At 34.5% G+C, this 15,645-nt stretch overlaps 1 protein-coding gene across 2 annotated transcripts; it reads left to right on the top strand.

Moving 5' to 3' along the window:
• The first annotated feature begins 4,545 nt into the window (after nt 1–4,545).
• LOC134245632 (uncharacterized) lies at nt 4,546–8,480 on the top strand. 2 transcript variants are annotated; one of them, XM_062727896.1, is made up of 4 exons: nt 4,546–4,813; nt 5,591–5,727; nt 5,935–6,008; nt 7,357–8,480. In XM_062727896.1, the coding sequence occupies exons 1-4, from the start codon at nt 4,610–4,612 to the stop codon at nt 8,229–8,231; spliced, it is 1,290 nt and encodes a 429-aa protein (XP_062583880.1). In that variant the 5' UTR covers nt 4,546–4,609; the 3' UTR covers nt 8,232–8,480. The 2 variants fall into 2 exon arrangements, with proteins under 2 accessions (XP_062583880.1, XP_062583879.1); XM_062727895.1 differs by having other exon boundaries at nt 4,547–4,813; nt 5,932–6,008.
• The last annotated feature ends 7,165 nt before the right edge of the window (nt 8,481–15,645 follow it).

The following is a 15,645-nucleotide window of genomic DNA, read 5'->3' as shown; positions in this document are numbered from 1 at the left end:
ATTTTTAATATAGAGAAAAGTGATCAATATACAGAGACTGGTAATAATTTGTATACCCTGGTACGTGACAGGTAATACCTATCCTAAATATAAATATACAAACCTTGATGATTGGTAATAATAGCGGTAATGACTCTAGTGATGGGTATATAGAACCTGTAAAGTGGTATACAAACCCTGGTGATGGGTATAAAGACCCTGGTGATGGGTATACAGACTCTGGTGATGGCTATACAAACCCTAGTGATAGATACTATAGACCCTAATGATGGGTATGTAGAACCTGGTGATTGGTATAAAAACCCTGGTTATGAGTATATAAACCCTGGTGATGGGTATATAGACCCTAGTGATGGGTAATACAGACCCTGTCGATGGGTATATAGATCCTGGTGATGGATATATAGATCCTGGTAATAGGTATATAGACCCTGGTGAGGGGTATACAAACCCTGGTGATAGGTATATAGACCATGGTGATGGTGATGGGTAATACAAACCCTGGCAATGGGTATATAGACCCTGGTGATGTGTATATAGATCCTGGTGATGGGTATATAGACCCTGGTGCTGGGTAATACATACCCTGGCGATGGGTATATAGACCTTGGAGATGGGCAAACAAACCCTGGTGATGGATAATATGGACCCTGGTGATGGTTATATAGACCCTGGTGATTGGTATACCAACCCTATTGATGGGTATACAGACCCTGGTGATGGGTATTTAGACCCTGGTGATGGGTATACAAATCCTAGGGATGGGAACATAAACCCGGCAATACATAAACAGAACCCGTCTATACAAAAAAATATGAATAAATAAATAAATAAAACAAAAGATAAGTAAATAACAAAATAAATAAAAAGATACTGTAGATTGGCAAATAATCACGATGGTTTTGATTTCGCTATGTTCGCGATTAATCATTTTTCAGCGATATTATACCCATCGTGAATGTCTTAATTAGTTTTTAGAAACGTTTAAATGCTTATAGGATATTCTGAATTTATTTCTTGCATCGTAAAAATAAAACCATCGCGATTGGTACTTTTTGAGAAATTGTGAAATTTTAACACCGTGGAATTAAAACGATTTACAGTAATTAAAATAGTAAATAAATTATTTTTTTTAATATTAAAAGAATAATAAAAAAGGAATAAATATGATAAATAAATAAATTATAAATAAGAAAATCAAACATTTACTTAATTATGAGAAATAATAAATAAACCTTAATTAATAATTAGAAGAATTAATTACTCATTAGAATAATTAATTAATGAAGAAAAAAATATTTTCATAAATAAACAGACAAATAAATTTCCTAATGAATAAATAAGTTATTTAGTTTATTGATAATTATTACAATTAAAAATAAGAAGGTAAATTCAGGTAAGGAGTTCCCTAGTAAGACCAGGGTAAAAATTTCAGTGTAAAATAAATCAGCATCTATGAAAAACAGGTAGGAATATGACGAATATTTTGTCGTATTCTTAACTGGTACAAGGTACAGGTAGGTGAGAGAAAGCTCTGAGATCAGGGACATATCTTCATGTTAATCCTACCTTCTGAATCTATATAACAAGTAAGGAGTTACGTTTTAAGACCAGGGTCAGATTTTCAACAAATTATAGATCAGCAACTATGAAAGACGGGTAGTAATATGACGAATTTTTTGCCGTATTCTTATCTGGTACAAGGTACAGGTAGGTGAGAGAAAGCTCTGAGATCAGGAACATATCTTCATGTTAAACCTATCTTTTGAATCTCCATAAAAGGTAAGGAGTTGCCTAGTAAGACCAGGGTAAGAATTTCGGTATCAAATAAATCAGCATCTATGAAAGACGGGTAAGAATAAAACGAATAAACGGCCGTATTCTTATCTGGTACAAGGTACAGGTAGGTGAGAGAAAGCTCTGAGATCAGGAACATATCTTCATGTTAAACCTATCTTTTGAATCTCCATAACAGGTAAGGAGTTGCCTAGTAAGAGCAGGGTAAGAATTTCAGTATAAAATAAATCAGAATCTATGAAAGATGGGTAAGATTATGACAAATATTTTGTTTTATTCTTATCTGATACAAGGTACAGGTAGGTGAGAGAAAGCTCTGAGATCCGGAACATATCTTCATGTTAAACCTATCTTTTGAATCTCCATAACAGGTAAGGAGTTGCCTAGTAAGACCAGGACAAGAATTTCAGTATAAAATAAATCAGCATCTATGAAAGACGGGTAAGAATATGACAAATATTTTGTCGTATTCTTATCTGGTACAAGGTACAGGTAGTGAGAGAAAGCTCTAAGATCAGGGACATATCTTCAGGTTAATCCTACCTTTTGAATCTATATAACAAGTAAGGAGTTACCTTTGAAGACCAGGGTCAGATTTTCAACAAAATATAGATCATCAACTATGAAAGACGGGTAGGAATATGACGAATTTTTTGCCATATTCTTATCTGATACAAGGTACAGGTAGGTGAGAGAAAGCTCTGAGATCAGGGACATATCTTCATGTTAAACGTATCTCTTGAATCTCTATAAAAGGTAAGGAGTGGTTTAAAAAGATCATGGTGATAATGTCAGTATAAAATAAATCAGCATCTATGAAACACGGGTTAGAATACGACGAAAATTTTGTCGTATTCTTATCTGATACAAGGTACAGGTAGGTGAGAGAAATCTCTGAGATTAGGGACATATTTTCATGTTAAACCTATCTTTTCATTCTCCATAACAGGTAAGGAGTTGTCTAGTACGACCTGGGTAAGAATTTCAGCATAAAATAAATCAGCAAGTATGAATGACAGGTAGGATTATGACAAATATTTTACTGTATTCTAATACGGTACAAGGTACAGGTAGGTGAGAAGAGCTCTGAGATATGGGACATATCTTCATGTTAAACCTATCTTTTGAGTCTATATAAAAGATAAGGTGTTGCCTAGTAAGAGCAGGGTAAGAATTGCAGTAGAAAATAAATCAGAATCTATGGAAGACGGGTAAGAATATGACGAATATTTTGACGTATTCTTATCTGGTACAAGGTACAGGTAGGTGAGAGAAAGCTCTGAGATAAGGGACACATCTTCATGTTAAACCTATCTTTTGAATCTCCATAACATGTAAGGAGTTGCCTAGTAAGACCTGGGTAAGAATTTCAGCATTAAATAAATCAGCAACGATGAATGACAGGTAGGATTATGACAAATATTTTGGCTGTATTCTTATCTGGTACAAGGTACAGGTAGGTGAGAGAAAGCTCTGAGATCAGGGACATATCTTCATGTTAAACCTTTCTTTTGAATTTCTATAAAAGGTAAGGAGTGGTCTAGTAAGATCATGGTAATAATGTCGGTATAAAATAAATCAGCATCTATGAAACACGGGTAAGAATATGACGAATATTTTGCCGCGTTCTTATCTGGTACAAGGTACAGGTAGGTGAGAGAAAGCTCTGAGATAAGGGACACATCTTCATGTTGAACCTATCTTTTCATTCTCCATTACAGGTAAGGAGTTGCCTAGCAAGACCTGGGTAAGAATTTCAGCATAAAATAAATCAGCAACTATGAATGACAGGTAGGATTATGAAAAATATTTTACTGTATTCTAATCTGGTACAAGGTACAGGTAGGTGAGAAGAGCTCTGAGATCTGGGACATATCTTCAGGTTATACTCATTTTTTTAAATCTCCGTAAATAGGGTAGAAGTTGTCGAGTTCGATGTCGAATTATTAGCTTGTACAAGCTACAGGTAGGTAGGAAAACCCTTTTAAGATCATGGTAATAATTTCAATCTTAAATAAATCAGCAGCAATGAATGACATGTAGGATTATGATTATTTACATTCAAATTAGATGATTTCTTTTTAAACAATTTGCTGTAAATGAATGCATCATATGAATACCTAATAAACAAGATGTGTTTGTGTAACACTGATGTATGGCAACATAGCAAAGATTAAACTTTTCTTAAATGCAAATTTTATTAATAGGTACCAAAAGTAAGGTATTCTCAATGGAAAACAATTGTGAAATTTGAAAGTAAGCAAACATTAAAGTTTTTTTAAGAAGTACAAAAATCTCTAAGGTCAAGGCCAAAATGTCAATGTAATTCGTATCAACATGAAAGGTCTTGCCACATAGAATTCTTATATAGAGTATGAAAGCCCTAGCTCTAACCGGTCAGAAGTTATGACCAAGGTTATTTTTTTAAAAAGTAGGTCAAACTCCAACGTCAAAGGGTCAATATTCTTGGTATCCAATGAAGTAACTTCTCACAAGCATTAAATATGTTAAGTATGAAAGCACGAGCCATAATACTTTAAAAGTTATGGTCAAGATTTTCTTTTTTAAAGTAACTCAATCTCAAAGGTCAAAGGGTCAAAGTTTTTGGTATCCAATGAAGTAATACACCGATCCATTTCTTTTGTGGGTGTGTGAATATTGACCAATCAGAGCGCTGCATTATCGCGTCATTTGCATCTGCGCGGAGGTCGGACATCAGTCGGACAAAATGGCGCTGTGTTTACGGAGATGCTACAGAAAAAATGTTTATAATCCGTTGTTTTTTTAAAAGTTGATTATTTGCTACTTTGCCATGGTGAAGCACTGTTCGTTTGGGACGTGTAAATCCGATAGCAGGTATCAAGATAAGCTGATGGGAGCAAAATTCATTCCATTTCCCAAGCCGAAATCTGATTTACAAAAATGCCTGCGATGGATTTCCCTGTGTAGACGACCTCACGATCAGCTTAATGTTGACAAAATTACGAAACATACGACTACGTATATATGTTCAAAGGTAAATATCATAGAAATTATAATGTAATGTTACAAATCAAATGCGTACAATGACATGTGCAGATGTGCACACCTTATCAGCAGTGCAGCAATGTAAACAATGATCGATCATTTAGGACTGCATTCAAGTGCATATTGTGTGTCAGATCTATAACCAATCTTTATCATATGCTAAGTTTTAGTCTCGGATTTGCGGGATTTTTTTAGTTATCAAAGTTTAAAATATTTGTGAATCAATTGTAACAGGAAAGGAGAAAATGCATGGCTGGACCGGGAATCGAACCCGGGACCCCTGTATCTCTAGTCAGGTGCTCTACCTACTGAGCTATCCAGGCCGATATCCACGGCCCTAACCATTACATTCCTCCCTCCTTAAAGGTCTTTGGCCCTCCAAAGACCCCAACCCAGGCTCATCCCTGGCAGGTCTTTCACCTGTCAATTCCAGGGCATGGCACGGCACCAAATCTGTAACAGGAAAGGAGAAAATGTATGGCTGGACCGGGAATCGAACCCGGGACCCCTGTATCTCTAGTCAGGTGCTCTACCTACCGAGCTATCCAGGCCGATATCCACGGCCCTAACCATTACACAATAAATGAAGTAGCATAATTAAAATTATTAATCTGACATTATGTATACCATTGGGGTATACATGTAAATACAATTTTATAGAGAGAGAAAGAGGTGTATCAGAGAACTGCTGCCATGGATTTGTTTCTTGTTGCATAGAGACTTACTAAAGATAATTTTTAAAATCAGTTTAATTGTTCAATTTCAGCATTTCATTTCAATAGATGGCCCATCTGATGACTATCCAGATCCATGTGATGCACAAACTGGTGAACTAAGGAGATCAAGACGGAAAATAGTATACATGTCTCATCAGTCCAATGAGTTGACAGACTTTTCTACCAGGTTTGATCGAGCACAGTCCATTGAATTCAAACTTAATTTAATGAAGATAATACATTCATACAGATATGTTTAAACAATTTCTGCTTTCTAATAACCCACAGAAATAAAATAAAAATGATATTTAAAGTAAATGGATGTATTCAAGAGTGCATGATACTTCCTATGTAATAAAATGGATTTCAGAACAATTCGAAATATTTTCAGCAGTGGCAGTTTAGAACCTCCTCCACACAGAGATTCTGCCTTACATTATGATGTTGCCTGTCAAACAGAAGAAGAATGTAAGTCCTTTCCTAAGAATGTCAGATCTTGTTTAAGTGCAGACATATATAAGGCCTGCACAGTCTCTTTTGCTTTAAAGGCTTCATCTTAACTACCGGTATCTTTACTAGTGAAAACGAGGAGTATTTTTGATCAAGATAATTTAATGATTTAAATCATTTCTTTATAATTGATACATACATCAGAATCAATGAATCTTTATGCAACATTGAGATGAACTATCAAGCTGATGCACAATCTACTTTACTCAAAGCATGCTCCAGGAAGAAGTTAGCAAGTTTGTCAAACATCTCTTTCATGAAACTAGGATCTCTTGGTATTTTTTCAATAAATAAATCTTTCTTAGTATAGACAACAAATATACAGAAAGATGTACCTGTCACCATTAATTGGCCCTGGATTTGGAAAAAATAATCATGATTTTTTTTCAATTGGTAAGAGTCACCAGATGCCTGTAGGCAAAAATTTGGCAATTCTACAGCTTCTGAAATGTGAAGGTTTCTTGCAGAAAATGGACATTTTATCTCTAAAACTCCAGTTTGACCATCCAAACAAATTTTACCATCAGGTGTAGCAGCTAGGAATGAAAACAAAGGATTTATAACTAACCCACAGTCGTGAATGTGAATTTTGTTATGCTTCTCCATTAATTTTTGTTTGGCAACATTTTCATGACATTTCCCATAAGAAGTAGCCTCTGAACTGAAAGATTTCTGATTAAATATATTGCAAACAAAACTGTCTGTTATATCTTTTTTCCTCTTGCATATTTTATGGAATTGGGATGCAGTCACACGCTTCTTTCTTTCTGCAAACCAAACCTCATTCTTTGACTGATCGACAGTTGACCTTTCAATCCTTATAGCTTCCTCTTGTGTTGTGTTGTAAAGTTGATTAAGTTCTTTAAATTTTGTGTTTATTTCAAATGGAACCTCACTGTCCAATGGGAAAACAGTATTTCCACAAGTCCCATTTTCAATGGACGGAATGGTCTTGTAGTTTTTCAACTAGAAAAAAAAAATATATGTATTATTTTAAAATAATTCAATTCTGATTGTGTATGCCATTTGATTAGATAAATTTGTTTAAGGTAATTAATCTTTTTCCTCAAACTAAATGAATGAAAATTACATAAAGGAATGAAATTGATAGCTACTGTAACACCACATTTTATACGGTATAACATGGGTTAGAACAGTTTACGCAGTTTATGATTTATAAAGCATAAACTGCCCCAACCCAATTTATTAATTATTAAATTCATTCTTTAGATAAATGATAATTTTGTTATATAATCTTTCAATTTGTTTATTCCTGAACCATCATATGTTTTATTTCATATTTCAGTGTTCTCATCCATGGAAATGTTTTCCCTTGCATCAAGAATACGGCAACTTGAGGAAGAAAATGAAAGACTAAGAAAAGAAATCGATTCGAAAGTAAAGGAAGTTGCAGCAGAGGTCGCCGATGGTTCCTGTCAAACAGAAAGGGATACCCCTTTTACTCCTGATGATGTATCAAAGTCAAAAATTAAGAACTTATTTGAATTTTATACTGGGTTAACATTTTCAAGATTTTTAATGCTATTTGCATTTCTGTTTCCATGTAAAGACACAAACCCAATCGTCTATGAGGAGAAAAGGAAAGAAGCTCAAATGGACAGATTTCCTTTGTCACAACAAGTGTTTATGTATTTGTGTCGACTTAGAAATGGTTTACATGTTAAAGATCTGGCATTTAGATTTAATGTAAAAGTTCAGACAGTGTCAACAGTTGTAAATGGAGTGGCCAAGTATATGTATTTAAGATTAGGCTCACTAAGCTACTGGCCTCATCGAAATGTCATTGTAGATAATATGCCAGAATCATTTAAAATAGAATTTCCAACTTGTTTAGCCATTTTAGATTGTACTGAATTGAAGACAGAGAAGCCATCATCTCTGAAACAACAAAGTCAGTGTTACTCAGACTACAAATCCTCTAATACATTGAAAGGTCTTGTTGTATGTGACCCTAGGGGTTCAGTTTTATTTGTGTCAGATTTGTATTCTGGAAGTATTTCTGATAATGATATTATGGAACAGTGTGGTTTTTATGACTTTTTAAGGCACTTGAAAGAAAAAGAATTTATCTTGTCTAATGATGCCTTAATGGCAGACAAAGGTTTCCTTATTGAAAAGGAGTTGGCTCTACTAGACCTAAGGTTAAATATCCCCCTTTAGCATCAAGTGCAAAATCACTTAGTGCAGGTGAAGTAAATCTTACTAGACAAATTGCATCTCATAGGATACATATTGAACGAGCAATAAATCAAATTAAATGTTTTAAGTTACTAAAGAGAAAAATTCCTGTAAGTATGTTTAAATGTATCAATGCACACTGGTTTGTTGCAGCAATACTGACAAATTTTCAAGACACTTTAGTAAAAGTGTAAAAAATAAAAAAAAATAAATAAATAAAAAGGGAATATATTACTCGTGTTTCTTTTTTATTCAAATCTTGTTAATATTTAGTACCTGATATGGGAGCATTGATCCCTGCTGTACATCACCCAGAGGTGTCTGTGTAAGATGAAGTTCTTCCTGTAGTAAGTATGACAGGGGTGTGCCCTCAGCAGAAGGATCTGTCTTCAGTTTCTTTATTTCTTTAAAGTCAATGCTTGGAATGCTTGAAATTCAGAGAAAAAAATGCTTTCTATAAGAAAGTGGGGTATTCAGACTGGTATACATAGGAATAAAATATACATACATGTATTTATATAGAAGTACTTTATAATACCTCATCTTGGGCATGGTGCTATGGACTGGCCTCTTTTTACGGGGTGTTTGTTTTGGTTTGGCAAATACCATAGCTGACACAGGCTCAGGAAGTATCTTTGGACCTCTAGGTTTGTGCCACTGCTGTGGCAGACTAGTGCACGCCAATGCAGATGGCACTTCTGTCAAGCCCATGTTTTTATAATGTACAATGGTGTACAGTACACCAACTGCACGGGAACAAGTACCACTTATTCTGAATTAAGAAACAAATATATAATTGTACTTTGTAAGCATGTATTTATAATATTTATATATAAATCTCAAACTCTACACGCCTAAACGTTTTAAAACGAACCAGGGGGGGGGGTAATCGAAGCGAGATGGGTAGAGACTGAAAATTTGTTCTGACGTTTACTACCCATCTGAGATAAGGAGGGGGGGGGGTGATAAAATAACGAGATGGGTTTATGCATTTACCATTTTAATATATAAAGAATGCATAATATGGGTTAGAAAGACTCTACCATACCGTGAAAAAAGTACGGAAGAAAGTGGACTTGAACGAAAATATTCAAACAACATTGATAGTAAAGGCCTTCCCTGTGTCTGTGATACATCAATTCATGTTCATTATATCGATTTTTATTTCTTATTCTTAGTTTTAAATTACGTAAATTAATCATTTAATGTACATACCCAGCCTTACAGGTACAGAGACTCTCTGTGATTGCCGAAGTTGTAATCGTCATGTTGATCTTGTGCGGGGCTTCACTTTTACGCATTGAGCGAAAGCATTTTGCGGATATATCTACTGAAGTGTCATTAGATTTGAAAAGTTTCAACGCATTTATGTAGCCATTGATAAAGAAATTATAACCCCTTTCTTTAGAACGTTTTGACAATACAATATTTTTAAAATAATCGAGTGAAATGTCCGACGGGATGAAATCTAAGTTGATTTCACCCGCCATGTTTACTATGGAATGTCCGACCCGGAAGCGTAGCTAAGACGTCACTAAGGTGGGCGGGGCTTATCGATGCAAAATGGATCGGTGTATTTCTCACAAGGATCATGTATATGAAGTATGAAAGTCCTATCCCCTACCGTTCAAAAGTTATAGCCAAGGTTGAAGTTTCTTCACAAGTACAGAAATCTACAAGGTCAAGGTCAAAGGATCAAGGCTGTTGGTATCCAATGAACGGTCTTTCAAAAAAGATTACATATGTGAAGTATAAATGTCTTGGCATCTACTGTTCAAAAGATATGGCCAAAGAATAAGTTTAAAATTTTCATGACAAATGGGTCAAACTCCAAAAAATTAATATAAATAATCAAGAGCTAATATCAGCCTTTCAGTGCTGAAACCATTGTTTAAAAAGGATGACTTAAAGATCTATAAAATAAAAAGTTGGTGTGACATTCCACCTTAAACGTTTATGAAGAGTTATCTGCATTTGATGAAAAGAAGAAAATTTATTATTTCTCAAAGTGTCTGCGGTAAAGGAGTCATTTTTGTATATAACTTAATAAAGATATAGTTTATTCAAATATTTACATTGAAAATCAAATAACTTTTTACAATATCTTAAATAAAAACATGTGCAGGCCAGCCCATAGAACTTTGCTCTATTGCGTAACGATATGCCTCGGGGGAAAAAACTTGAGTTTTGTGAGAAATTAAGTCTTATCGCTAACCTGGATATTCATGTGAAACAATACCAGATTTCTTATTAGTGGTTGTTGTATAGGTATAAGTTTCTAATTAAAATAAGAAAATAATTATTTCTATCTCACAACTTCAGTATAATAGTCATTCAATTACACTGGCGGATTAGTTTACAGGTATGCACCCCCCCCCCCTTCCCCCACCCCGGCCCACTTTTCTGTCGAATATATACAAATCATTTAATAATTCAATAACTTTTAATAAAATGTATTTTACCAATCGAATAGATATTATCAAAAAATATTCATTATATTTCTGCATATTTTAACACTGACAAACTCTTAACTCTGATAAACAACAGCACCCCCACCCCCCTTTTCCCTTTTCAAGATTCCTGGATTCGCCACTGAAATCTGCGTCGCCGTGTGAAATAGTAGTAAAAGAGTCTACTTTGAAGTCGCGGATTAAGGAGATAATCCTTGTGTTGCAGGTTTGAATCCCTCTGAAGGACGTGGAGACCGGTCCTCCAATGAGACCGTATAAACCGAGGTCCCTTGTCGCAGTTGGTGCTGGCACGAAAAAGGTCCCTCACTGTGCAGGGGACCAAGGCCCCCTTTTCTTTACAATATATGCATAAGATTTAATAATTCAATAATTTTAGTGTGCTTGTTGGCTCCTTAACTCTGACAAACAACCGCTCCACCCCTCCCTGTCGCTGTTGGTGCTGGCACGAAAAAGGTCCCTAACTGCTCAATGACCCAGGGTGTCGAGCAGTTTTCCAACGGCAATTGTTAGTGTTCCCATGAGTGAAAAATTGGAGCAAGGATCTTAATGTAGCATTTAAACACGTTTGGTTTTCGTTTCTTACATGACCACATTTAACGATAGATGCCTGTCTCCAGTAGGATTAACCCCCCTCCCCCCCTGTACATTCTCCATTCACAATACACATAACAACCAAACTGCATTAACCGAAATACAAATAAATATATAGAAAGAAAATATATCAAGTACTATACCTCAACTCCTTTTATTTTTCTTAAAATCAATCCACGATTATCTATAATTAATCCATGTTTGATGATTAATTTATATTGATAAATTGTTTATATATACTGATATTTCCATTTTTCGGCATACGGATTTATATATAATAACCCCATTGTAAATTACATATGAAATAAATATAAATTACCAATCGAATAAATATGATTAAAGAATATTTATTTTATTTTTGTTTATTTTAACACATGTGGAAAAATCCATGTAAGAGTGAATAGATCTCTATGATGACGTATTACGCATCTTATGAACGATAACTCGTTATATGAACGATAACTCATGTTCGACTTCTTTTACGCCATAGCATCTAGTCATTACCTATAGGAACTAAACCATTCGCATTTCAGAATATTTTATGCATATAATGACATCTCATTATTAGAATCAATGTACTTAACGCCTATTATAGTTTCTGTCATCTTCATTAAATGATGATAATTCATTTAAAACACACTATAAATTCCTACTCAAAACTGATATAATGATGCACATACATGTATCAAGTGCAATCCAAAAATGATAATGGTAAAACAATTTCTATAAGGGTGACGCAAGTCCAACCCTATGTTCGGTTCTAGAAGATTTCAAAAAAGAAAAAAAAAACAAGTGTATTTGGAAAGGGTTTTTCATACCAAAATTGGCACAAACTCATTAACTTCAAAAGTTGTCATTTAGGCATGGATTTTATTTCATTTAAAAAGATATGCAAGAAAATAATATTTGTTGTTTTGACAATGAATTCATCATAAAGTTTCAATTGCGAGTAATTTTGCTTTTACCTTTTCTAAAAAAAAAAATCACATTTTTAATAAAATTTACATCAAGTGACATAAACAAAACAGACAAACAAAGGATTCAACACAAAATGTATTTGTTACAGTACTAGAAGTTTTTCTTAAAGCAGCAAAAGTCTCCGAACCAAAGATGGAAAAACGCTTCCGGAGCCATTATGTCAAAAAGGTTTGTCCGGAGCCAGGATGTTGAAAAGCAGCTGATTCCAAGTGAACACCGAGTTTAATACTGGAGGGTATAAAATGAGTGTCTCATATTTGGAAACAGGAATAAGATCATTCATACGATGACTCTTTTGTTCATCTTCATTGTCCATCCCATCAAAGAGTTTGTAGTTTGTTTTTTTTAATTATGCAATTTTCTGTAATTCTTGAAATTTCTTACATAAAAAAACTTTCAGTGACAGCATTTTCACTTGGGAATTACACTCTATTTGACACATATAAGTACTGTTTTCTTTGCAAAATGTGAAGGAGCGTGTATTTAAAGACAACACCTTAATGCAGGTATAAAACAGTAATAGTCAGTATCTAAGCTGTTTGGTTGTTTACTTTTGAAAATAATTGAACCCATCATTGATATCAATTTTCAATATCACATTTATAAAAATTAAAAAATATAATATATAAACACTATATAGTAACTGTTATACATGTAGTTTTTAAAAACTAATCATTCACGTCAAGCTACCGGTCACGGTAGCCTAGTGGTAGAGCGTTCGCTTCGTGATCGGGAGGCCCGGGTTCGATTCTCGATCGCGGCGCCGCGTCATACCTAAGACGTAAACATAGGTAGTGACTGTTCCTTCGCCAAGCGCTCGGCACTAGAAGTGAAAGTCACGGGTCTTTCGGATATGACCTTAAAAACGTAGGTCCCGTGTCACGGTAGGCGTCGGCACGATAAAGAACCCTCACTGCTCAATGGCCCTGAGTGCCGAGTATAGGTCTAAATTTGAAGCCCTTCACCGGCATCGGTGACGTCTCCATATGAGTGAAAAATTCTCAAGAGGGACGTTAAACAATATACAATCAATCAATCAATCACTTCAAGCTTTGTTGCTTATATTTGTCTAGTTATTTTTTAGATAATCAAAAAATCTTTTTATTTCAGGGATTTCTATAAGCAACTTGCCAAAGTCCTCAACTTCATTTCGATCAAGTCCTCTTTTTATTTTGTTCTTTAGTGAATCATTACTTTTAAGAAGTTTATCACTGATGTAACTTTTCATTGGTTCTAAACTCCGTATTGTTTCTTCTAAATCGCCAAACTTCCAAATGAATGTATTGTAATACATCTTAAAATATTCTGAAAAGTCATCAAATCCATTTGCGAGAAAATAAGATACGTTTCTTCCCACAAACCTTTTGAATTCCTCGCTTTTTTGAATTTTTCGCTTTCTTTGTCAATACTTTTTTTGTCAACAATCCCATCAAAACCTACCACAGAGTCTCCATCAGTTTTCACATAGACATCACGATCCAATAATGTCACACAAGGAAGATTTATTGATTTACAAAATTTCCGATATTTTGCAGCGTTTTCACAACCATGAACAGGGATAATTTAATAACTTGTTATTTCGAGATCTTCGTTCGAATTCTCTGGGCTGTCGTCCGTTTGACGCAATTTGTTAAAAGAGAATTTGGACAATTTCTCGGTCAGTTGGGCCTTCAACCAATAATATTTTAGTTCCAAATAGCAGGGTCCTGTATGTTTCAACGGCATGAAGTTTTGATAGTTCGTTATTAATGGGTAATCTTTTCAAGCCGTTTTTCTCTGGTTCTTTTCGAAAGAAAATTAGTGCGTTTTCGACGGATAAGGTATCTATAAAATAGGGACTATGTGTCGCAACAATGATAGTTTTGTGAAAGCCTTCTTCATATAGAACTCTTTTTAACCGCTCAGTCATTTGGGGATGCATTCCTCTGTCCGGCTCCTCTAAGCAAAGTGTTTTGATGTGTCTTTGTGCAAGAAGCAAGGAAACCTGTTTAGCTTCTAGTATTCCTACCAAAGTCTTCAACAGTGGAAATAGTGGAGAATTACCTTGTCTCACATCAATTAGTGTTCCTTCATCAGTTTCCTTTTTTTTTCAAAAAAAAATTCTTGCGGAGATGTTAGATATGTGAAAATCTTCTGTTCTTTTTTTAAATCTATTTCTTCGTCCCTATCCAGAAGTTGTGATATTATTTCTGCTTGTTCACATGTTTTTAAATAATTTACTTTTTTGAAGCCTTCTCCAATTTGTGGGCTTTTTGTCCACTGCACATTACCGATGCCTCTTAGAGGCATTGTGGCTACATACTTTTCTCCCAAGTTTTTCCATGTGATATCATCTTGCTTCACTTTTATATCAAACATGTCAAAGGAGCAATCAGTAGATTTTATCTTATTTAGCACATCCCATACAACGTCCCCCATATCTGTTTTTTCCTTGTCGAAAACATTATCCAAAGCATTGTTATCTTTTTCGAACTGAAATGATTGAAAGCGATCATCATCGTCTTCCCTGGATTCAGGGTTGTATTTAAAGGTACTTGGATTCAGGGTTGTATTTAAAGGTACTTTTACAGGAGCTAAGAATTGTTCTATCTTCATCTTTGTAAATTATTACTTTGTGAACAACTTGTCTGTGTCCTTCATTTTTCCATTAATTATGCCAGAAATCGCCGTCCTTTTATCCTCTAATTCAAATCTGCAAACAGCGTATGCAATAGAATTTTTTTCGAAGGAATTTGTCACAGAAGAATTAATTTCTCTAGGCATGCATCTTCTGATCAATTCCAAGATGGTGCTTTTTCCACAAAAGTTTGCTCCAACGAAAAGGAAAAAAACATTTCTTGAACGTTCAAATAAAATGTTATATTTTTCCTTGAAATGGACAAAATTGTAGAGTTGAATTGCTTTCAGCATCTGAAATAGTTTGAGAAATGTTATTACAATATGCATAATTTCAAGATTGCAACTAGATGCTGTCATGAGATAGTAATACCCGCACTAAGGTGTTTGCCTCTAAATGCACACTCCTCTAAAATTGGGCTTTGCCAAGGAAAAAGCAATATAATTCAAAAATTTACATAAAAGGGCCTCCATGTATTCATCAAATTGAGCATAATATTCTCAAGTGAACATGTGAGCCATGGGCCTCGATCTTATAGGTACATGTATTTAATATTCGTAATTCATTACCAGTCTTAAATTAAACAACAGAATTCAATTAATGATGTAAATTAGGTTTGAAACAAGGGGGGAGAGGTTATAAATTTTTGGCCCATAATTGGAACTTTTTTAATCTATTTTCTCATATAGATCAACAACAAATATTATTCAATTTAGTGTAAAGCGTTTTTGATGATTTT

Source organism: Saccostrea cucullata, unplaced genomic scaffold (genome assembly GCF_032062105.1).
Source record: "Saccostrea cucullata isolate Sc308-1 unplaced genomic scaffold, CSIRO_AGI_Scuc_v1 ctg181, whole genome shotgun sequence".
NCBI classification, from domain to species: Eukaryota; Metazoa; Mollusca; class Bivalvia; order Ostreida; family Ostreidae; genus Saccostrea; species Saccostrea cuccullata.
Note: the sequence above shows the minus strand (reverse complement) of the source record. Positions and strands in the feature narration are given on the sequence as shown.